Below are 23,002 nucleotides of genomic sequence, written 5' to 3'. Positions count from 1 at the left end.
GTTTCAACTTTCTCATCTCATGTACATGGTATTTTCCTGTTTTTACCTTCGTATTTACAACTTACTCACTTTATCATGTGGTGCTTGTATGCTATATGCATATCACAGATATGAAACTTCTGGTTAGTAGGAAGTGTATCATTTACTTAATTTATCATCCATGACTTGCAACCAAGGTTGTGAAGGATGTGGAAAATAGGCCCCAAGGAACTTCCCCTACCGTATTCCCCTTCCTGCCCCACCCCTCCCTAAATGGGCTCACCACCAAAACTCCTTCTATGACCTGGACCTGCCTTCCCAAAGGGCCAACCAAAAGTAGCTAATTCCTTCCATGAGCTGGCTCTGCGTAGGCCCTATAAAACCCAGACCCTTGTGGTGGCCTGCTGCCACCCCTCACCCCCCAAGATGTGCCCCTTCAGTGCTGAATAAAGCATCGCTGATCCATGAGGTCTCTCTCCATTTTCTTATTCTTTTTGTATTCTCTTTCATATGCTTTCAGGTTGCTCCAACTCATACTTAAAATTTGAGGGTAAAACACATGGGTCAGAGTGAGTTCTGCAAAGCTAAATCTATAAAAGTGGAGAGTTACTGACTTTTATCAGAGAGGGGTGGTGGTGAGGCAGAGTGTTCAGATATGTGTTATGTGGGAAGAGGAAAAACTGGAGAACATGAGCGGCTCCTGAAGGACATGGGAAACAACATCCCCCAGGGAAAAAAGAGAAATAACCCCAGGGAGAAAAGGAGGACAATGGGTCCCAGAAAGAGAAGGAAAACAATGGGCTCTGAACTTTCACAATTTTTTTCTGCAACTATTTTCCTGACTGCCCAACGGACACATGCTGTTATAATTAAGTCTCTGATGATCAAGTCATATTAAACCTTCTGCTATGATTAACTCTCACTAAACCCTATGAAAATCAGACTCCTATTGTAAGCAGTTGCCATTCTTTCCCCTGAAAATGTGCCATTCCATTGCTTAACAAAGAAAGTTTGCTGATCCATTTTGGTTATTTCTGCTTTCAGTTCATACATGGGGGACCATATAACTTATTCAAACCAGGACACTTTTGAGGGTGAAAGGGTATTGCTGGTAGTTATGCTGGGACTACAGAGAGAAACTGAAATTGTCTTTGGTAAATCAGATCTAGAATAATTTAAATAGAAAAAATGAACATAGCTATTGTTCAGTAAGAACCTAGGGATATCAGAGGGTCTGATGAGGTTGTTTATGGGATTACCCAGATAGAGATTTGACTTCCTCATATAATTAATTGTGGTCCTGAAATTTAAATCTAGTTTGTGGGTAAATGGCAAAATAATTAGATTTCAAACAGGACTGTGCAAACAAAGTGTCCTTAAATCTGTGTCTTCTTTAATTTGGTATCTTAGGGGCTTGTTTGGGCACTAATAACCAATTTCATGCTTCTGCCAAGCGAGAGTCAGGGACGAGAAAACACTTCCTCTGCAGTCTTTCAGAGTATATTTAATTTGATCCAGTTGCAGGGTATCAGAGATACCAGGGCAACTTTCCTAACAATTGGCTTGGAGTCATTTCAACTAACAGTGGAAGATGGTTCACGATACTTTAAGTGAGACATTGGGTCTCGGGTGGGCCCAAGAATAAAATGGACAAAAGACAGATTTGCAGGGGAGAAGAATACGGTTTAAGTTTACATGGCACAGAAGACTTCAAAAGGAAATGCAGGTTAGTCAATCACTTATATCCTGAATTGGACCCCAAACCAGTTAAGTTGTGAAATGTGATAAGGCAAAGGGGCATGGGCAATGGTGTTTAATTCAGTAGAGAACTGATTAGGAAGATAAACGTTGTTTGCAAAGATTGCTGCTGGGTTTCAACTTCCTGTCCTTGTTATTATTTTTATAAAGATGACATCTTACACGAATTTCATCTCCTGTTTGAAACAAACGAAGGTCAGAGTGATCTTGCACCTCCTGTTTTCTTTCAATTGCTTTTAATTGCAAATAGTGAATATGCCAGAGCAGCATATTTTGGGATGACATATTCTTCAAGCCCAGGTTACTCCAGGGTAGTTACCAGAATGGAGAACCTTGTCAGCTAAAGTTTGCGAAAGTGTGGTGCATACTAGGATGGTTTACCGAGTGTCTATTAACTGATCTCATTTGATCACACCCCATGCCATTGCTCTTCTCATCTCATCCAATATACAGAACAACTCACGCTCCGAAAGCTAAGTGACTGGACCATGATGACAGCTGAACTGTGGCTTAGTTAGGAGTACAAACCCCTTGCAAACCTGGCCCTCTTGTTCTGCTACAGACTGGTACATGGTAGGTGCACCCCAAGTTGTTGGGGTATCCGTGGTAAGCCTACTCCTTGCCCTCTGCCTTTGGCAGGTTTTGGATACTATCCATCTTTCTTTCGCTAACATGCTCCATCAGGTGAGGCCCAAAGAATAGCCGCGAAGTGATAGCACTTGAAGGCGGGTAAAGTTTAAAAAAGACTCGCCCCGCCTTCCCTCAACACTATTGCGGCTGCGCGGGCGCGCCCTTACTCAAGATGTCCGGAACCGCTTCAACAGCCTTTTGCCCTTTTCCATCATGGCGGCGGTCGGACCCGCCTCCCTGGGCACCCGTGTCATGTGACCCACACAATGGCTGAGACCCCGCACCAGGCTTCCCGGCAACGCCAAGCCAAAGTCATGACGGCCGCCGCGGGTTCGGCGGGCCATGCCGTGGTGCCCCTGCTGCTGTGCGCGCTGCTGGCGCCCAGTGCCGCGTACGTGCTCGACGACTCCGCCGGGCTGGGCCGGGAGTTCGATGGCATCGGCGCCGTCAGCGGCGGCGGGGTGAGCGGCAGGTATCGGGGTGCGCGGGGAACGCCGGCGACCGCCGGGACTTGCCCCAGCCCACGAGCCTGGCGGCGCCGCCCCTCCATGGGAAGCCCCTCCGCGGGCCCCGCTCCCCGCCGTTTGGCTGCGGCCGGGGGCGAACCGGTGCTCGTTTAAGATGAACTCAGGGCCATTTAGGTTTCAGGAAGCGAGTCCCCGGGGGTCCAGCAGGTGTGACAGGTCTAGGCTCGAACCCTCAGCTTCCGCGCGAGCCAGGGCTGTCCTCGCCGCCAGAGCGACCGGGAGGGTCTCCCCGGGAAGGGCCACTTGGCGCCACCGGGAGTGCCCCCGCGGGAGGCGCCGGCGCCGGCTCTTCGTTTTGGGAGTCGGTGGACGGGGGAGGCGGAAGCCGCGCGCCGTTAGTGCAGGTTATGGCGACCCCTTTCTGAGGGGCGAATGGGTTTTTACGTGGAGGCAGCACTGTTTACCCCAAAGCCTCGCGAGAAAGGTGCGCGGCCTCCGAGTGGCTGGGACCTTTTTCGTTTGCTTTGCTGCGAGGCTGCGCGGTCCACCGAGGTCTGGGGTTTGCTGTCGGCCCCGCCAGCCTAGCGGAGGGTCGCGGCCGAGTGCCCCAGCCCGCAAGGCCGGGCGCTCCCGCCTCTCTCAGGGGTATGACCGTGTGTGAGCCACAGGGAAATGTTGGCGCCTGGCGTTCAGGGTGCTTAAGAATCACTGGGGGTGTGCTGTTACAATGTAAATTCTGCCTTCCACATTCCAGCTTTGTTGTTCTGGAACCACGGGAGAATCCTGATTTTAACCAGTCCACCAGTTAATTTTCAGTAGAGGTGTTTGAGAGACAATATTCCTAATTCAGAAATCTCAGGAGGAGATTTTAAGAAATTAAAATTTTAAATGCTGGTGAGGATGTGGGGTAAAAGGAATCCTTATACACTGTTGGTGGGGATGTAAATTAGTAAGCCACTATGGACATTGATGTGGTGGTTCTTCCTCAAAAAAATAAAATAGAACTACCATATGATCCATCCATACTGCTCCTGGGTAAAGACCCAGAGGGTTGAAGCTAGGTACCTGCACAATTCACAATAACCAATCATGGAATCAGCCTCAGTGCCTGTCAACAGAATGGATAAAGAGGATGTGGTGTATATACACAATGGAGTATTATTTAGTCATAAAGAAGAACAAAAATCATGTTATTTGTAGGAAATGGATGGAACTGAAGATCATAATGATTAGCAAAATCAGCCCGACCCAGAAAGACAAGCCTCTCATGTTTCCAACCTCTTGTGAAATCTAGGAGGGAAAACAAACAACCCCCCTACACAACAACAACAAAACGACATATGCCATGAAAGTTGTAGGGAGACTATTAGAGAAGAGGAAAGAGATTGAAGAGTAAGTGAGGGTGATTATAAACCACTGGTGGGTGGTTTATAATCAAAATATGTTATTTTATGTGTGAATATGCCACAGTGAAACCCATCATTCTGTGTAACTTAAATACACCAATAAAGAATAATTTTAAATTTCACAGTAGTTTTAGAAAGACAACACCCTGTTCTCATATACCAGTAAGTTTCCCGTTATTATTATCCCATATTAGAATGGTTACCTTTGTCACGAGCAATATTCATACGTTTTTAAAGCCCATACTTCTAATAGATTTCCTTCATCTTCACCTAATACCCTTTTAGTTGGCTTGTTTTCTTAGTCTTCTCTTGGCTGTGGGATGAGTTATTTTTATGAGGGTATTCCATGGGATTTATTTCAGAGGAATCAGGAAAGCAATTGTAGGTTTGGACATAATTGTGAATGGGCACAGCTGGTCATTTTTTAGTTCTCTGGACATGCCAGTAAGGTGACTTCTAAGCCTGGGAGCTTTCTGCAGTGAGATGATTTGTTCTTGGTGCCTAATAATATTTACTTACCCCATCACAAGCTCTTTTGTAATCTTTGCCTCTTTTATTTGTAACTTGTGGACTCTTGGGACCCAGGCATTCAAGACTTTCCAATGCTGCCAAACCTTTGGATTATTTATTTATTTGTTTTTGTGGCTTTATACCCTAGATCACATCTATGGCTCATTTTGTTTGAAAACGTTGAGGCCGAACTCTTAAACTTCTGGTTTTGTTAGGTTGAGTCAGATGGGAATCACCATCTTTAAATTCAACTCAGAACAAGCTTGGATGCTTGCTTGCTGTGTGGGTGTCCCAGCCTGTAGAATGATCACAATTAGTTCATTAGATCTGACCTTCAGCTGGGGACAAATCGTTTTCTTGAAATTCTACTTCTTCTTGGTTTTTGCACTTTTCAACAAGTTCTGATACATATTTCAGAGAGAACCTGTGGGCTGATGAACTAATTGTTCTTCACTGTTATCATTCTCCTTTTTTATTTTTCTCATCTTAACCTGAAATAGCCAATATTTCATAATGAGGCCCTGATTTCTCCTTCTGATACCTTCACTTATGATATTAAATTTAGTGTATAATCTTACGAAAAATGGAAGTGTTTCGTTATATTATGTTTATTTAGCTCAGTTTAGAATTATTAAAATTGGAATCATTTCATAACCCAGAGTAAGAAACTCCGGTAATCTGATGAAATGTTCAAGTTATTAATGTCCCTAAGTATACAGTACATTACTCATCTTAGAAGATCAATAAATAATGAATGTAAATGGTCGCACCACTGTACGTGCCTACCAGTTTAAGTATTTTTTTCCTGTGGGATCCTTGGTACCTGGCATGGTTTGTGGTCATGTTTAGAATGCTCTCATTTAATCTTAAGATCATAGGGCTGGCATTTTGGTGTAGTAGTTAAGAATGTGGGCTCAAGAAGGTTTTTGGGTCCATGCTGGAATCTGCCACTCACTCTGTGGCCTTGGCAGGTTACTTCACCTCTCTTTGCTTCACTTTCTTTTCCTGGATTCCAGTGATACCTGTCTGATATGAACATTGTGAGGATAGATAAAAAGTGCCTAGGATAACAGTCTGGCACATGGCTAATTTTGGTTAATATCAACTTTTAGGGTTTAGGGTGGAGGAAGTTATTTTAAGCCTTGGAACCAAGGGATGTTCATCTCAAGGCTTCTTCCTGGTCTTGTGAACAGCTTCAGCCTTATTCAGGGAGTGTGATCAGCCTTTTGGAAATATGTTATTGCTTGAATGGTACATTTCATCATTCGGTTATCTTACCTTTGACTAATGCTTTTACATTGTAGTAGCATAATAATATGGTGTGTTTGTCTAAGGCTGATACTTTCTGTTTAAGGGAAAGAGTGCATAGGGAGCAAAATAATCTCAAACAGCAAAATACACAGTTCTACTGGAATAATGCAAGGTATGAAAAATGGCTGACTAGAGTCAGGGATATGTTGGTGTGCACTTCCGGTGTTCAATCATTTGAGAACCAACTTTGGCATTTGAGCTTTTGCTGTGTTGTGAGCTCTTTGAAAACAATATATTTAAAAATAAATTTGTGTATACAATGACTGCCATTTATTGAGAGCTTCTGTGTTCTGGTAACTTTGCTAATTTTTTTAATGGACAATTTATTTTAGTCTTACAACAGTTGATGAATAATTACAATAATTTATTTACAATCATATGGCTTGAAAATGATAGGACAAGGGTGCAAGCTCTGTTTGACTCAGAGCCTCCTACGTTCGGTTGACTGTACCAGTGCAGTAACAACACCAAAGCTATTAAGTAAATGTTAATTGAATAGCATAGGATGAGGATACCAACTTGGGTAAGACAGTCTGTGTCCTCAAGGAGTTTAGAGACAGCAAAGTAAAGCAGTGATTAGATGCAGAGTTAGAAGAATTATGGTAGAGATATGGACCTTGTGCCAAGGGTGCCTTGAGGAGAGGTACTTACACCAAATCCGTGGGGGAGAGACAGAAGGTTAGCTGAAAGCAAAGGATGAATTGGAGTTTCCCCAATGAGGGTATACAGTGCATTCTGGGCAGTAAGAAAGGAAAAGATAGTTTGATGTGTCTGGATAGAAGATGTAAGATTGTGATTGGGGCAGAATGTTAGAATTAGGGTCCAAATAATGAAGAGATTTGAGTGTAAAACTGAATAGTTCTGAACTTGATCCTGAAAGCTGGTGGGAAGGGGGAGTTCTTAGCAAGTTTAAATAGAGTAGTTTCATGATTGAGGGAAGATGAATCTGATAATTGTGTGAATGGTAGAATACAGAGTTGCAGATGGGATGCTTGAGACCATTTATACTATTCTACTAAGTGAGGAGGGCTAGGTTAAGTGGTTATGGGGGGGTGGCAGGTAGAGTAGGAGATGATTTAGGTGTCTGCAGATGGATGGGATGTATTTGATGAAATGCCGATCCCAGGTTTTTGTTATAGTAAGATGTTCTGTGGTAAGAAAGGAAATGTAGGAGAAGTGGCAGATTTAGGACCAGTGCTCTGTTTGGTCTGGATGTGTTGAGCTAATGAGATGGATCTTCACTTCAGTGGCAGGGACTGGGGAGGTTCTGGGTGTGAAGAGAATAGATATGGGCACTACTGAATGTCAGTGGTAGCACATATGTCAGTGGTAGCATATATGAAAAGATAGAATGTAAGTTTGAACCCCATAAAAGTTAGTTGTCTTGCCCCTGTTATATACCTGGAAGGTGTCAGCATTTTGAACCTAGATCTGTCCAGCTTCTAAGCCAGGTACATGCTCCTGGATCATGCAGAAAGTCCACCTCTTCTATTTTTCTATTTCCTTTGCTTATATTGCCTCCTAAAGGATAGAGTTTGGGTCAGATACTGGTTTTGTGCTTTCTTTTTTCAAGTGGTCTTCTGTCATGGTCTGGGTATGGATATATATATATATATATATATATATATATATATATATATATATCTTTATAAGCCCTGCACTTTCTGTATGTGTCTCTCCATTCTTTCTTATGGCAAACTTGTGTGAGGTTTCTTTAATCTGTATGTCATGGGGAATCATTGTGTGGTCATTTGTAATAGAGACAGATGAACTTCCGATGGATGAGGAAAGTAGTACTTCCTTTCAGCATTCTGCTTAAAATAGTTTGCTGCAAAATGTTGAGAGGCACAGCTATCTGAGGTTCATCCTACTCATCTTAGCCCCGAGATATTGTTGACAAATGGTTTTAAGAGAGAAAGTCTGTTTCAAGATTTTTATGGTCATGATTTTACCAGTAGCCTTAATAAGCTTACCTCCAGCCAACCCTTGTGTCTCAGCAGAAGAGAACCTTTTAGCTGTTGGAAAAATGACAGCCCTGCTTGTCCCATGACTGGCAAAGGCAGATCAAGCAAGTGACCTGGGAATGACTTTTCATAGTTCCATCTTGCCCACGAGCTAGCTAAGCAGGAGCATGCCAGGAGGCTTACATGAGCATTATAGACAAGTGCGTGGTTCAATTTATTTTATTTACATTTTTGGCTACATTTTTTTTTTCAGGCAACCTCCCGACTTCTAATAAATTACTCAGAGCCCTATCGTTCTGAAATATTGGATTATCTATTTAAGGTAATGAAAAAAAATTATTTAATGGACTTGTAATGTTTTAAAAAGCATTATGTTGAATTTCAGCCATAAAATTTATTAGTTTCACAATGCTAGGTTTTGAAAAAAATGGCAAATTACTTTTGGGATAAGCTGCTATTTGAAGTTGTGCTTTTCTCATCTGTAAACCGAAAGGTGTTACTAGTAATTGTCTTGAGGTTTCATATGATGAAGCAGTGTTAATACTGTTATTTCTTTCCACAGCCAAATTTTGGTGCCTCTTTGCATATTCTAAAAGTTGAAATAGGTGGTGATGGGCAAACAACAGGTAGGAGTATTTGGGAAATAGGATTTCCCCCCGCCCCCCGTGACATTTTAATTTTCTTTAACCTTATGGATTGAATTTCAGAATATAAATAATTTCAGAATATAAAAACATTTTTGAGGTATTGTTGCTTAGTAGATTGTTTCTTATTTTTCCTTTTATACCTGTAATTATTAAAAAATATAGAAATGTGAATTTTTCAAAATAGTACTTAGAGTTTAAATCACTTATTTAGTTGAAATAATCAGTAGTAAACAAATCAATAATTTTCTAAAAGCTATATACACTAGAGGGAGCATAGGAACAGTTTACAATTTTATGGAGAAGTTCAAAAACAAAGATTTTAGATTTTGTATAGGATATGTAAGATGCAAGATGTTATTAACTTTAAAAATATATGGTAAAATATGCAATCTGTATTTTAGAAATACAGCTTTTTTTCCTTTTAAAAGCAAAACTATTTTAAACCACTAGGTCTTTGATCTTCATGGTAACCATTTTGATTCGTTTTATATAGTACCTATTGTCAGTCAATAGTTTATAGGCCTCTGGTTTTCAGGAAGGAGGAAAAATTATTCTTTCAATGGTTAGATATAGCTTATTATTTAGGGGTATGATTCCATTATATTTAACTTTTCCTGCTAATGATTTGAAAGTCATTTTTAAATCAGATGTCTCTGTGTGGTGGTGTTAGTGTTTATGTTGAAAGAAAAAACTTTAAGGTGAAACTAAAAGAAAAACCTCATAATGGAAACTTTTCCCAAGAAATTGTAAGAGGACCTCTATTTTATTGTCAAAACCTTTTAGGCAGAACTGATAGTGACTGGCCAACTTTATTTGCTGAAGCTAAATTAGAGGTTGAAATGTATAAGCAAGCAGTTCTTGTGAATTATGTTGTTTGCCTTTAATGGGCCAGTGTCCTTCTTATAAGGCCCTACCTAACAAGGTACATCTTAAGCATGGGGACATATGAGGACTTTGATGTAAGTTACCTATCTCTGTGCTTGATGTTACCTCAACTAATGTGGACTCATTATTTTTTTTCTTGAAATTATTATTAATGATGTGAGGTATAAGAACTGGGGTTCAGGAGCATAGATGTTTATGTCCAAATTTGAGAGTCTGGAAGTTGAGGTAATGCAAATTTGAAGTTGGACATGGGGATTTGAAAATCTTAGATCAAAAACTTACCAGAATGTAGTCCTAGGACTTTTTAGTTATGTGAAGTAATAATATTTGTCTTATGGCTGCTCTTAATAGAAAGTTGTGGTTTTATAATAATAACTTTACAGTGTTTAGGATAATGAAACAGGATGAAATAATATGCTTTGGTCATTGTGTTAGTGAGTTTTCCATTGCTGTGACAAAATATCTGAGGAAAAAAACTTAAAAGAGGAAAGATTAATTTTGGCCCATGGTTTCAGAGATCAGTCCTTGGTTGACTGACATTATTTTGGGCCTGGTGTGAGGCAGATCATCATGGTTGAAGGGCTTGGCATAGGAAAGCTGCCCAGTTCACAACAGCCAGGAAGTAGAAAAAGAGGCAAGGAACAAGATATGCCTATAAAGGGTGTGCCTCCAGTGACCTACTTTGTTCAACAAGGACCTGCTTTCTATAGTTTGTTTACATAATCTCTCAATAGTTCATTAAATGATGAACTCATCAGCAGATTAATTCATTAACAAGGTCAGAGTTTTCATGTTCCAGTTCTTCCCCAAAGCCTACCTCTGAACATTGCTGCATTGGGGGCCAAGCCCTTCAACATAGGAGGCTTTGGGGAACATTGCAGATCCAAACCTTAATAGCCATCCATCTTCAAGTTATTATATAAAATTATTCTTATTTGCCCAACTTCAGGATTGGAACTGGAGTACTACTTTTGTGAAGTATGTATGTGTAAATGACCCAGAAAGCACCATTTATAATGCATTTCCCCTTTCTTTTACTCTCCTATTCAGATGGTACTGAACCCTCCCATATGCATTATACACTAGATGAGAATTATTTCCGAGGATATGAGTGGTGGTTAATGAAGGAGGCTAAGAAGAGGAACCCTGATATTATACTTATAGGTAAGAAATGAAGTTTGCAGTGCTTCTGCTGTTTCTTCTCCTTTAACTATATATCATGGTGGTACAGTCTGCTAATACTGAAACACTAATAATGTTAATATTACCAGTATGCTACTACCAGCAAAACGTGCCAGGAATGATCTTTCTCTGCCCTTGTGCATTACGTCAGATCTTTATAATGTCTCTGGAATAAGGTGTTACTCTTCTCATTTTATAGAAGAAGCAGTGGGGGTTTAAAGAGGTTGGGCCACTGACTCATGGTTGCAGATAGTAAATGGCAAAATCAGGTTTAGAACTTAATTCCATTTTTTTTCCTGTGATGATAAACTTACTTGACCAAATTTCTCATTAAAATTTGTAAAAGGGCAAATATTATTTACAAGATTATAAATTAAGCATAATACTAGATTCCATTTTTTAGAAGGGGTATATATAAGAGCATTTTAATTTGTTTTTAAACCTCAGAGATATGCAGATCATTCTTGAAGGGACCAAGGATACTGAGCAATCCAAACCTCAATTACTGCCCATTCTGGACACAGGTTCTTATTGTCAAGATCATTGGATAATTGCCCAAATGTGACGGTATTTACTTCATAGTTCTGTTGCAATGCATGCAGAACTTCTGAAGTATTTCAGGCTTCTAGAGTGGTGGAATATTTTCATTATTTGAAATGAATTTGGTATTTTGAAACAGGTTTACATTCAAATCAAGTTAAATGAAAAGATCTGTTTTAATGATTAAATTTCAAATTATTTTAAAAAATAATTTTCCCCACAAATTAAAGGAAAAGAGCCTTATTTTCTAAATAAAATGAGCGAGGAATGAATGTGTTCTTTCAAATGGACTTTTGTGAGAGATCCCAGAGATGTTTTGAGCAATAAAAGCAACATTGAATTGAGCACATATCTCCCTACTGAGTTGTTTCCAAGGTCAAACCTCATTTGAATGTAGAAAATCTGGCATGCCAACAATGTCCCAACAAAAACTCACTCATGGTGGGACTTCAGTTTATATTTAGCATTTCACTGTTTTAAAATGTTCCAATATTTTAGTGTCATATTTTTTATGTGATGTACTTACTTTAGAAAAGTAGCATTTTGTCATTTTGATTTTGTTCCCCCATCTCCCCAAACTCCAGTGGTGAACTGTTAGGGTAGCTGGTGCAGATATCCCCGGGAGACACATCTCAGTGTCAAGCAAAGGTTTATTTACAGAGGCTCTCTGCCAGGCTGCCCTTCTACAAGGCACTGCAGCCTGCTGAAAAAACTTATTAACTATATAGTCATGTACAATGAAGTAGTTAAAAAATAACCCATCTGGTCCTGTGAATGTTATGTGGCGTCTTTGTTCTGGTTGGGTAGTTAGGAACTCTTTGAGGCAGGCTTAATGAGAAGGTCATTAAGAAGCCTGTGTGGGCTTCTTAAGATGGTGGATGCTGATTTTCAAAATGTTACTTTGGCCTAAGGACCTAACCTGAACTAGATTAGTAATATATTTCATAGCTAAGGATCTTAACTGTTAAGCTTATTTTAAAATATTAGTAACCAAATTAGGATTTACACCTGTAATCAGTGCCTTTCTACCATTCTCAGTTTTTAACTTAATAATCAGGGTTACTGGAAGAATATGGACTTATTGATATACATCATTTAACAAAGATGTATTTTCCTATTGAGTCATTGGCATCTATATTGATATCAGGACAAACTAGTTTGCTAAATTTGGTTACCTGACGGGTTAATGTTTTAAATAGCCTTAAATTGTAAAAAGATGTACTTGTGAATGAGAAATTTGTATTTTGTTTATCTGATGGGGTAGTTGAGTATAACTTTTTAGAACCCATGGATTTGACCTCAGAGAACAGAAATTTAACATTGAAATCCCAATGGAGAATGGAGATGTTAGGTTAAAATGTTGTACATGTCTCTTAGTGAGTATCTTTGAGAGAGGTACATTTGTTGTTTGTTTTCATTTCATTTCTTGGAAAGAATATTTGGAATTATGGGATCTGACTCTAGAGGTCAATAAGAAATTACAGTGTCCATAGATTGGAAGGAATTTCAAGAATTTGTGGTATATAATGGTTCCTTTTGGTCAGCTCTGTAATGTCCTTTAGTCATGGAGGAAGAGATGTCTCTGGAGGAGGGTCCAAGGAGTTCCCAGAGAATGGGGGGGACTCAATCCAGGAGCAGCAGGGTTCTTGCCGTATGTGACGGAAAAGAATTTCAGCACGAGCCAGACATAGGCATAGACAGAGGATTATTTAGGAAGGTAGATACATATTCAAGAGAGGATGTGGACTATCTTGAGAGTGAGAAGCAGCCCAGACCTGGGGTAGGGATCCAGTATTTATAGAATGTCTGTATCAGAGACCAGACTGGAGGTGAGTCTAGGGGAGCTGCACAATTTTGTACCAGTTTTCCTACACTTTTGAATTTCCCTCATTTTTCAAGGGCATGGGCCAAGTTTACAACTGTGTTTTCTGCATCTCAGTAGCTTGAGGGTGTTTCCATTAAGAGTCCATATTTCTCTCTCCTTATCCTAAATCCCTATCTCATTCTCCCGCTGAGACTTTGATCCCTAATCTTAAGGATTGGTGAGGAATGAAAATCTGCCTCTTATGGCTGCTTCAGACTGGCAAGGGGTGATGACTCTGCCTAGTCAGGGGTCAAAAATCTCACTCTGACTATTGTAAAGGAGATATATTGCTGGTTTTAATTGCAGGGATGGATTGATATTCTTGTGTTTCCATCCTATTAACATGGAATTGTAATCTGGAAGATACAAGCTTTATTAGTTTAAAAAGACCCAGACTTTTTGATGCCTTTGATATCTATTTTACCTCCACAGAGACACATAAATTTATCAACACAATCACAGGAAATCCTTTACTTTTACTTTTCTTTAAAACTCTCTTATAATCTTATATATCTTTTATAACTTACCCAAATCTTACTTAGTTTTGTATTATATCCCTTTGTTATTTGAGATCACAGTAATCTTTACAACAAAAATCTATCTTTTTTTTTTTTTAAAGAGAGAGTGAGAGAGGGGAGAGAGAGAGAGAGAGAGAGAGAGAGAGAGAGAGAGAGAGAATTTTTAATATTTATTTTTTAGTTCTCGGCGGACACAACATCTTTGTTGGTATGTGGTGCTGAGGATCGAACCCAGGTCGCACGCACGCCAGGCGAGTGTGCTACCGCTTGAGCCACATCCCTAGCCCCAAAAATCTATCTTTTGAACACAACTTTAAATAAGCTTAAGTTTAGCCTACTTTGGAACCATCCTAATATAGAGTAAGGTGAGAGGTAGAGTCTTAACTCAGGTGAGGCTGGACTGTTGACAGATCTTAGGTGAAGTGTTTTATTTCTGAAGCTGATCTTTGCCTCCTTCTTAAATATACTTTTACAGAGTTTTCATTGTTTCCTTAGTCTGTATGGAATATCAGCTGACACAATTCAACATTATATCTGAAACATGAATCAAATAAACTAAGAGAGCTCCTGAATCCTTTTTGTGGAAAAGTGGCAAACTATTTTCATGTTCCACATTGTCAGCCTTTAAACAAATCAAGATTTACTTATTACCTTCCAAAAACACATTTAAGTTCCTATCCCAGTGTAAAAGTAACACAAAATTTTATATGTCACTTATTGATAACAGGTTGTTTTTATCTAGTTATAAAACATAAAATGACATAAATAAATTCCCAACCAAATTTATTATTTTTTATATAAGTATGAAAGAAACTATTGCTACAGACAAAACTTTAGATTGGAGTAGACCAGCTTGATAAAGTGCTTGCCTAAGCTTTACATTTTTTTTTTTTTTTTTTTTTTTTTTTAGAGAGAGTGAGAGAGGGGAGAGAGAGAGAGAGAGAATTTTTTAATATTTATTTTTTAGTTCTCGGCGGACACAACATCTTTGTTGGTATGTGGTGCTGAGGATCGAACCCGGGCCGCACGCATGCCAGGCGAGCGCGCTACCGCTTGAGCCACATCCCCAGCCCTAAGCTTTACATTTTAAAGGGCTCCTATACTTGGAGGACATGAATATATTTAGTACGCAAAGAAGCCAGTGTCAGTTACACAGATGTCCTTTTAAAGAAATATTTAGAACTTATAATGTAGAGTAACTATAATCATAGGTCTGCATAGGCTAGCAACACAGACAAAAATCAAAGTACAACTTCAAAGCTCTCATGTGTTTAGGAAACGTGTTGATGATCAGAAATAGACTTATTATCTGATGTATAAATGCACTTCATTTCTATAATACAAATGTTTACATAGCACTTAGATAAAGCTTGGACAAACATATTTAGTTCAATACCTAGAACTTTCTTATATCTCTTTCCTAGATGCTGACCCTTTCTTAAATTTACATTCTGAAACAATCTTTATGAAATTTGAAAATTTGATTTTTCCCCCAATTACCCCTTTTAATAAGATGAAAATTTGATTTTTTCCTCCAATTACTCCTCTTATTATTTTCAGCACTTTAATTGAAACAGCTGGAACTTTTTGTACTCTTTGCATATAGAATTATTCCTGTTAGAATTTTAACTCTTAGTATCCTTGCTTTCAATGAGGACCCAGAAACTAAATAATCTTAAACTCTTTTCATTTACCAATTTATAAACATTTAATATAGTCAAATGTATATTACCTTTTAGAATTCAAGAAATCAAGAGTACTTGAATTTTTATTTAATGGTTGATGTCTCAGTATTTTAATTTTGCATATTAATCAGGTGTCTCCTCTTAACAGATACATTTATGAAGATTAATCCCATTGACCTTAGATCTGATTTACTCATTTTTTTTTTAACTGTAACTTTAAGCTACTCATGAAAACCAGGATATCAGTCAAGTGTAGTTAACAGTATAAGCCATCTTTTCCCTGCTGAAGAAAAATCTAGAAGCAATGGACATTACACTTCAAACATTTTATAGAAATCAAAATTCTATTGATTGCCTGACCGCGTAGAAAAATGTATAAAGACATCTTTAACCAATTTAACCAATTTGAATGGAACTTTTTCTTAAAGGTCTAAGTCATGTGGACTAAAAGGTATTTGGATCCATTACTTTATTATTATTTTTTTTAATTTTTATTTATTTTTATTTTATTTTATTATTTTTTTTATTGTTGGTCGTTCAAAACATTACATAGTTCTTAATATATCATATTTCACAATTTGATTCAAGTGGGTTATGAACTCCCATTTTTACCCCGTATACAAATTGCTGTATCACATCAGTTACACTTCCATTGATTTACATATTGCCATTCTAGTGTCTGATGTATTCTGCTGTCTATCCTATTCTCTACTATCCCCCCTCTCCTTCCCTCCCCTCCCTTCCCCTCTTCTCTCTCTACCCCCTCTACTGTAAATCATTTCTTCCACTTGTATTATTCTTCTCTTACCCCTCATTTCTTCTTATATGTAATTTTGTATAACCCTGAGGATCACCTTCCATTTCCATGCAATTTCCCTTCTCTCTCCCTTTCCCTCCCACCTCTCATCCCTGTTTAATGTTAATCTTCTTCTCAAGCTCTTCGTCCCGTCCCTACCCTGTCCTTGGTTACTCCCCTTATATCAAAGAAGTCATTTGGCATTTGTTTTTTAAGGATTGGCTAGCTTCACTTAGCATAATCTGTTCTAATGCCATTCATTTCCCTCCAAATTCTATGATTTTGTCATTTCTTAATGCAGAGTAATACTCCATTGTGTATAAATGCCACATTTTTTTTTATCCATTCGTCTATTGAAGGGCATCTAGGTTGGTTCCACAATCTTGCTATCGTGAATTGTGCTGCTATGAACATCGATGTAGCAGTGTCCCTGTAGCATGCTCTTATTAGGTCTTTAGGGAATAGACCGAGAAGTGGAATAGCTGGGTCAAATGGTGGTTCCATTCCCAGCTTTCCAAGTAATCTCCATACTGCTTTCCAAATTGGCTGCACCAATTTGCAGTCCCACCAACAATGAACAAGTGTACCCTTTTCCCTGCATCCTCTCCAGCACTTGTTGTTGTTTGACTTCATAATGGCTGCCAATCTTACTGGAGTGAGATGGTATCCTATGGTGGTTTTGATTTGCATTTCTCTGACTGCTAGCGATGGTGAGCATTTTTTCATGTACTTATGGATTGATTGTATGTCCTCCTCTGAGAAGTGTCTGTTCAGGTCCTTGGCCCATTTGTTGATTGGGTTATTCGTTATCTTATTGTCTAATTTTTTGAGTTCTTTGTATACTCTGGATATTAGGGCTCTATCTGAAGTGTGTGGAGTAAAGATTTGTTCCCAGGATGTAGGCTCCCTGTTTACCTCTCTTATTGTTTCTTTTGCTGAGAAAAAACTTTTTAGTTTGAGTAAGTCCCATTTGTTGATTCTAGTTGTTAACTCTTGCGCTATGCGTGTCCTGTTGAGGAATTTGGAGCCCGACCCCACAGTATGTAGATCATAGCCAACTTTTTCTTGTATCAGACGCCGTGTCTCTGATTTAATATCAAGCTCCTTGATCCATTTTGAGTTAACTTTTGTGCATGGCGAGAGAAAGGGATTCAGTTTCATTTTGATGCAAATGGATTTCCAATTTTCCCAGCACCATTTGTTGAAGATGCTATCCTTCCTCCATTGCATGCTTTTAGCCCCTTTATCAAATATAAGATAGTTGTAGTTTTGTGGATTGGTTTCTGTGTCCTCTATTCTGTACCATTGGTCCACCCGCCTGTTTTGGTACCAGTACCATGCTGTTTTTGTCACTATAGCTCTGTAGTATAGTTTGAGGTCTGGTATCGCTATACCGCCTGATTCACACTTCCTGCTTAGAGTTGTTTTTGCTATTCTGGGTCTTTTATTTTTCCAAGTGAATTTCATGGTTGCTTTATCTATTTCTACAAGAAATGCCGTTGGGACTTTGATTGGCATTGCATTAAACCTGTAGAGAAGTTTTGGTAATATCGCCATTTTGATGATGTTAGTTCTGCCTATCCATGAACAGGGTATATTTTTCTATCTTCTAAGATCTTCTATTTCTCTCTTTAGGGTTCTTTAGTTTTCATTGTATAAGTCTTTCACCTCTTTTGTTAGGTTGATTCCCAAGTATTTTATTGTTTTTGAGGATATTGTGAATGGAGTGGTTGTCCTCATTTCCATTTCAGAGGATTTGTCTCTGATATACAGGAATGCCTTTGATTTATGCATGTTGATTTTATATCCTGCCACTTTGCTGAATTCATTTATTAGCTCTAATAGTTTCTTGGTAGACCCTTTTGGGTCTTCTAGGTATAGAATCATGTCATCTGAAAATAGTGATAATTTAAGTTCTTCTTTTCCTATTTTTATGCCTTTAATTTCTTTCGTCTAATTGCTCTGGCCAGTGTTTTGAGAACTATGTTGAACAGAAGTGGTGAGAGAGGGCATCCCTGTCTTGTTCCAGATTTTAGAGGGAATGCCTTCAATTTTTCTCCATTCAGAATGATGCTGGCCTGAGGCTTAGCATAGATTGCTTTTACAATATTGAGGTATGTTCCTGTTATCCCTAGTTTTTCTAGAGTTTTGAACATAAAGGGATGCTGTACTTTGTCGAATGCTTTTTCTGCATCTATCGAAATGATCATATGGTTCTTATTTTCAAGTCTATTGATGTGGTGAATAACATTTATTGATTTCCATATATTGAACCAGCCTTGCACCCCAGGGATGAATCCTACTTGATCATGGTGCACGATTTTTTTGATATGTTTTTGTATCCGATTCGCCAGAATTTTATTGAGGATTTTTGCATCTAGGTTCATTAGAGATATTGGTCTGTAGTTTTCTTTCTTTGAAGTGTCTTTTTCTGGTTTAGGCTTCAGGGTGATGTTGGCCTCGTAGAATGTATTTGGAAGTTCTCCCTCTTTTTCTATTTCCTGAAATAGCTTGAAAAGTATTGGTGTTAGTTCCTCTTTAAAGGTTTTGTAAAACTCTGCTGTATACCCATCCGGTCCTGGGCTTTTCTTAGTTGGTAGTCTTTTCATGGTTTCTTCTATTTCCTCTATTGTTATTGGTCTGTTTAGGTTGTCTATATCCTCCTGACTCAATCTGGGCAGATCATATGACTTAAGAAATTTATCTATGCCTTCACTATCTTCTATTTTATTGGAGTATAAGGATTCAAAATAATTTCTGATTATCTTCTGTATTTCTGAAGTGTCTTTTGTGATATTGCCTTTTTCATCCCGTATGCTAGTAATTTGAGTTCTCTCTCTTCTTCTCTTTGTTAGCATGGCTAAGGGTCTGTCGATCTTATTTATTTTTTCAAAGAACCAACTTTTGGTTTTGTCAATTTTTTCAATTGTTTCTTTTGTTTCGATTTCATTAATTTCAGGATAAACTGCAGGATACACCCTAATCCTGGATCCACCCTGGTCCTTAAGTAGGGTCATCTTTCTCAAACACACATGCAAGGTCACAGCAAATTTAACATGGGGTACGCTGGCAAGGAAATCGATGCGTCATTCCTACTTGGTAATGGCCCTCAGCAGTTTCTTTTGTTTTGATTTCATTAATTTCAGCTCTGATTTTAATTATTTCTTGCCTTCTACTTCTTTTGCTATTGTTTTGCTCTTCTTTTTCTAGGATTTTGAGATGAAGTGTGAGATCATTTATTTGTTGTTTTTTTCTTTTTTTAAGGAATGAACTCCAAGCAATGAATTTTCCTCTTAGAACTGCTTTCAATGTGTCCCATAGATTCCGATATGCTGTGTCTGTGTTTTCATTTATCTCTAAGAATTTTTTAATTTCCTCCTTGATGTCTTCTATAACCCATTGATCATTCAGTAACCTATTGTTCATTCTCCAAGTGATGCATGATTTTTCCTTCCTTCTTTTATCGTTCATTTTCAGTTTCATTCCATTATGATCAGATAAGATGCATGGTATTATCTCTACTCCTTTATATTGTCTAAGAGTTGCCCTGTGACATAATATATGATCTATTTTTGAGAAGGAACCATGTGCTGCTGAGAAAAAAGTGTAACTGCTTGATGTTGGGTGGTATATTCTATATATGTCAATTAAGTCTAGGTTGTTAATTGTGTTATTGGGTTCTATAGTTTCCTTATTCAACTTTTGTTTGGAAGATCTGTCCAGTGGTGAGAGAGGTGTGTTGAAGTCTCCCATGATTATTGTATGGTGGTCTATTAGACTCTTGAACTTGAGAAGAGTTTGCTTGATGAACATAGCTGCACCGTTGTTTGGGGCATATATATTTATGATTGTTATGTCTTGTTGGTGTATGGTTCCCTTGAGCAGTATGTAGTGTCCCTCTTTATCCCTTTTGATTAACTTTGGCTTGAAATCTATTTTATTAGATATGAGTATGGACACTCCTGCTTGTTTCCGCAGTCCATATGAGTGATATGATTTTTCCCAACCTTTCACCTTCAGTCTATGTATATCTTTTCCTATCAAATGCGTCTCCTGTAGGCAGAATATTGTTGGGTCTTGTTTTGTGATCCATTCAACTAGCCTGTGTCTCTTAATTGGTGAGTTTAAGCCATTAACATTTAGGGTTATTATTGAGATATGGGTTGTTCTTCCAGCCATATTTGTTTATTAATGTTACTAAACCTGATTTGTTTTCCTCTTTGATTACTTTCCCCCCTTTACTGTCCTACCTCCCACTGTTGGTTTTCATTGTTATTTTCCATTTCCTCTTCCTGTAATGTTTTGCCAAGGATTTCTTGAAGAGATGGTTTTCTAGCTGCAAATTCTTTTAACTTTTGTTTATCATGGAAGGTTTTAATTTCATTTTCCATCCTGAAGCTTAATTTCGCCGGATACACGATTCTTGGTTGGAACCCATTTTCTTTCAGTGTTTGAAATATGTTATTCCAGGATATTCTAGCTTTCAGAGTCTGTGTTGAGAGATCAGCTGTTATCCTGATTGGTTTACCCCTAATGTAATCTGCTTCCTTTCTCTTGTAGCTTTTAAAATTCTCTCCTTATTCTGTATGTTGGACATCTTCATTATAATGTGTCTAGGTGTGGATCTCTTATGATTTTGCACATTCGGCGTCCTGTAGGCTTCTAGGAGTTGGGATTCTGTCTCATTCTTCAAGTCTGGGAAGTTTTCTCATATTATTTCATTGAATAGATTGTTCATTCCTTTGGTTTGGAGCTCTGTGCCTTCCTGTATCCCAATGACTCTTAAGTTTGGTCTTTTAATGTTATCCCATATTTCTTGGATGTTCTGCTCATGGTTTCTTCGCAGTCTTGCTGAGCTGTCTATGTTCTTTTCATGTTGAAATACTTTGTCTTCATTGTCTGATGTTCTATCTTCTAAGTGATCTACTCTGCTGATAGTATTCTCAATTGAGTTTTTAAGTTGGTTTATTGCTTCCTGCATTTCTAGGATTTCTATTTGTTTGTTTTTTATTACCTCTATCTCCCTGTGTAATTGATCTTTTGCTTCCTGGATTTGTTTATTTAGTTCCTTGTCAAAGTGATCTTTCATTGTCTGATTTTGCTGTCTCATGTCTTCCTTGAGACTCCAGATCATCTGAAGCATGTATATCCTGAACTCTTTATCTGACATTCCATCTGTTGCAGCTATTACCTCTTCTAAAGTTGAGTTGACCTGCATTGCTTGTGGTCCTTTCTTTCCTTGTCTTTTCATACTGCTCGCGTTTCTTTCTGCTTGATGAAACTGTTGTGGTTTTGAAATTTTCCCTCTATTTATTTATATTGCTCTTGTATAGTTGAAACATCTCCCTCGCAGGGCAGGTAGTGGCTGTGATCCTCCTCCAATTGGGGTGATCTGTCTACCACGCTGGCGGGCCGCTAGGTCTGCTCTGCTGGTCGGTCACAGGTCCGCCTACCCTGCAGGCGCATGGGGCAGCTCTGTCACTCTGCAGGTTGCTGGGCCTGACCTGCCTGTGGGTCGCAGGTCCGCCTACCTTGCAGGTGCGGGGGGAGGGTAGGCTCCGCCCCTCAGCAGGCTGCTGGGCCTGATCTGCCAGTGGTCACAGTTCCGCCTACCTTCCAGGCAGGGGGGAGGGGGCGGGCCTGCCCCTCAGCAGGCCGCTGGACCTTTTCTGCTGGTGGGTTGAAGGTCCACCTACCCTGCAGGCGGGTGGGGCAGCTCTGTCACTCCGCAGGTTGCTGGGCCTGACCTGCTGGTGGGTCGCAGGTCCGCCTACCTTCCAGGTGCAGGGGGAAGGGGCGGCTCCGCCCCTCAGCAGGCCGCTGGGCCTGATCTGCCGGTGGTCCTGGATCCATTACTTTAAAAAAATTTAATTTAAGAGCAATAATGCCAATTCTGGTACCAAGTAAATGACACATAGACAAAGACACATGTATAGACACAGATACAATACACAGATGTGCATAAATATATGTGAAAACAGGAACAAAGATTTTTGAATTGTGAATAATTGACTTTTGAATAAAGACAGCAGGAAGAACATACAGAAGGCAACAAACAAAACAACAAAAACCCTCTGTAGTTAAAACAAAACAAGGCTAAACAGAACAATATATATTAATTTAGGCATGCAGGATCAAGTGTGAATTTACCACAAAAACTTAATGAGCTCAAAAAAAAAAAGTTGTGAAGAGAACAATGCAACGTTGACCACTCCAGTCAAAGAGCACACAGAACATTTCCATCAGAACAGAGTGCAGTTTTGGATCAGATTAGAGTTGGTCCGGATATTTGAAGAATGTAGGCGGCCATGTGTTCCTCAGGGAAAAGGTTCTTAAGGCAAAGAAGACTGGTACAGATGGGATCTTTTCATTTTTCTTCCCTGGAGAGAAGAGGAAACCCCATGGGAAATAGGGAATCCCCTGACATTCTTGAGTCTTTCCTGTCAGGTTCCTGAAGCTGAGACTCTCTGATTTTGGGTAATATCTGCTCCATTATTCCCCAAACACAATGCAGAACTCTTAAGTGCCCCCCAAAAGGTCCAGGACCTGGGGTAGCTGGCCTTTCCAGATCCCCTCCATCTGACTCTCCTGTCCTCTAGTGTTTAGGAAGGAATTTACTGAGAGAGCAGAATACCAGCGTACAAGAAAAGAGAAAACAGTCTATTATGATTTGAATCCACAGCAGCTTAGATTTAAAAGTGAAACTTTCCTTCTCTGGTCTCCAACTGATTTGGGCATCTGCTTATGTGGCTTACTTATTAGATGGGTATCAGGTCGGCAGCAAAAGAGGAGGGAAAGCCCCTGTTTTGAGCATGGGAGGCAAAAAAAAAAAAAAAATCTCATTCACAGGGCACTTTTGA

At 39.1% G+C, this 23,002-nt stretch overlaps 1 protein-coding gene across 5 annotated transcripts in view; it reads left to right on the top strand.

The window, feature by feature from the left end:
- Positions 1–1,951: 1,951 nt before the first annotated feature.
- GALC (galactosylceramidase) overlaps positions 1,952–23,002 on the top strand; it is an 80,788-nt gene continuing 59,737 nt past the window's right edge. For 2 of the 5 annotated variants that reach the window (XM_081291048.1, XM_081291049.1), the window contains exons 1-4: positions 1,952–2,828; positions 8,279–8,347; positions 8,588–8,651; positions 10,608–10,721. In XM_081291048.1, the coding sequence (XP_081147174.1) occupies positions 2,634–2,828; positions 8,279–8,347; positions 8,588–8,651; positions 10,608–10,721 (442 nt within the window). In that variant the 5' untranslated portion in view covers positions 1,952–2,633. Of the gene's footprint in view, positions 2,840–8,278; positions 8,348–8,587; positions 8,652–10,607; positions 10,722–23,002 lie in introns of all 5 variants that reach the window. The other 3 variants (XM_081291052.1, XM_081291050.1, XM_081291051.1) reach the window with 3 other exon arrangements.

This window comes from Spermophilus citellus, assembly GCF_964194105.1.
Source record: "Spermophilus citellus genome assembly, chromosome: 4".
Classification (NCBI taxonomy): Eukaryota; Metazoa; Chordata; class Mammalia; order Rodentia; family Sciuridae; genus Spermophilus; species Spermophilus citellus.
Note: the sequence above shows the minus strand (reverse complement) of the source record. Positions and strands in the feature narration are given on the sequence as shown.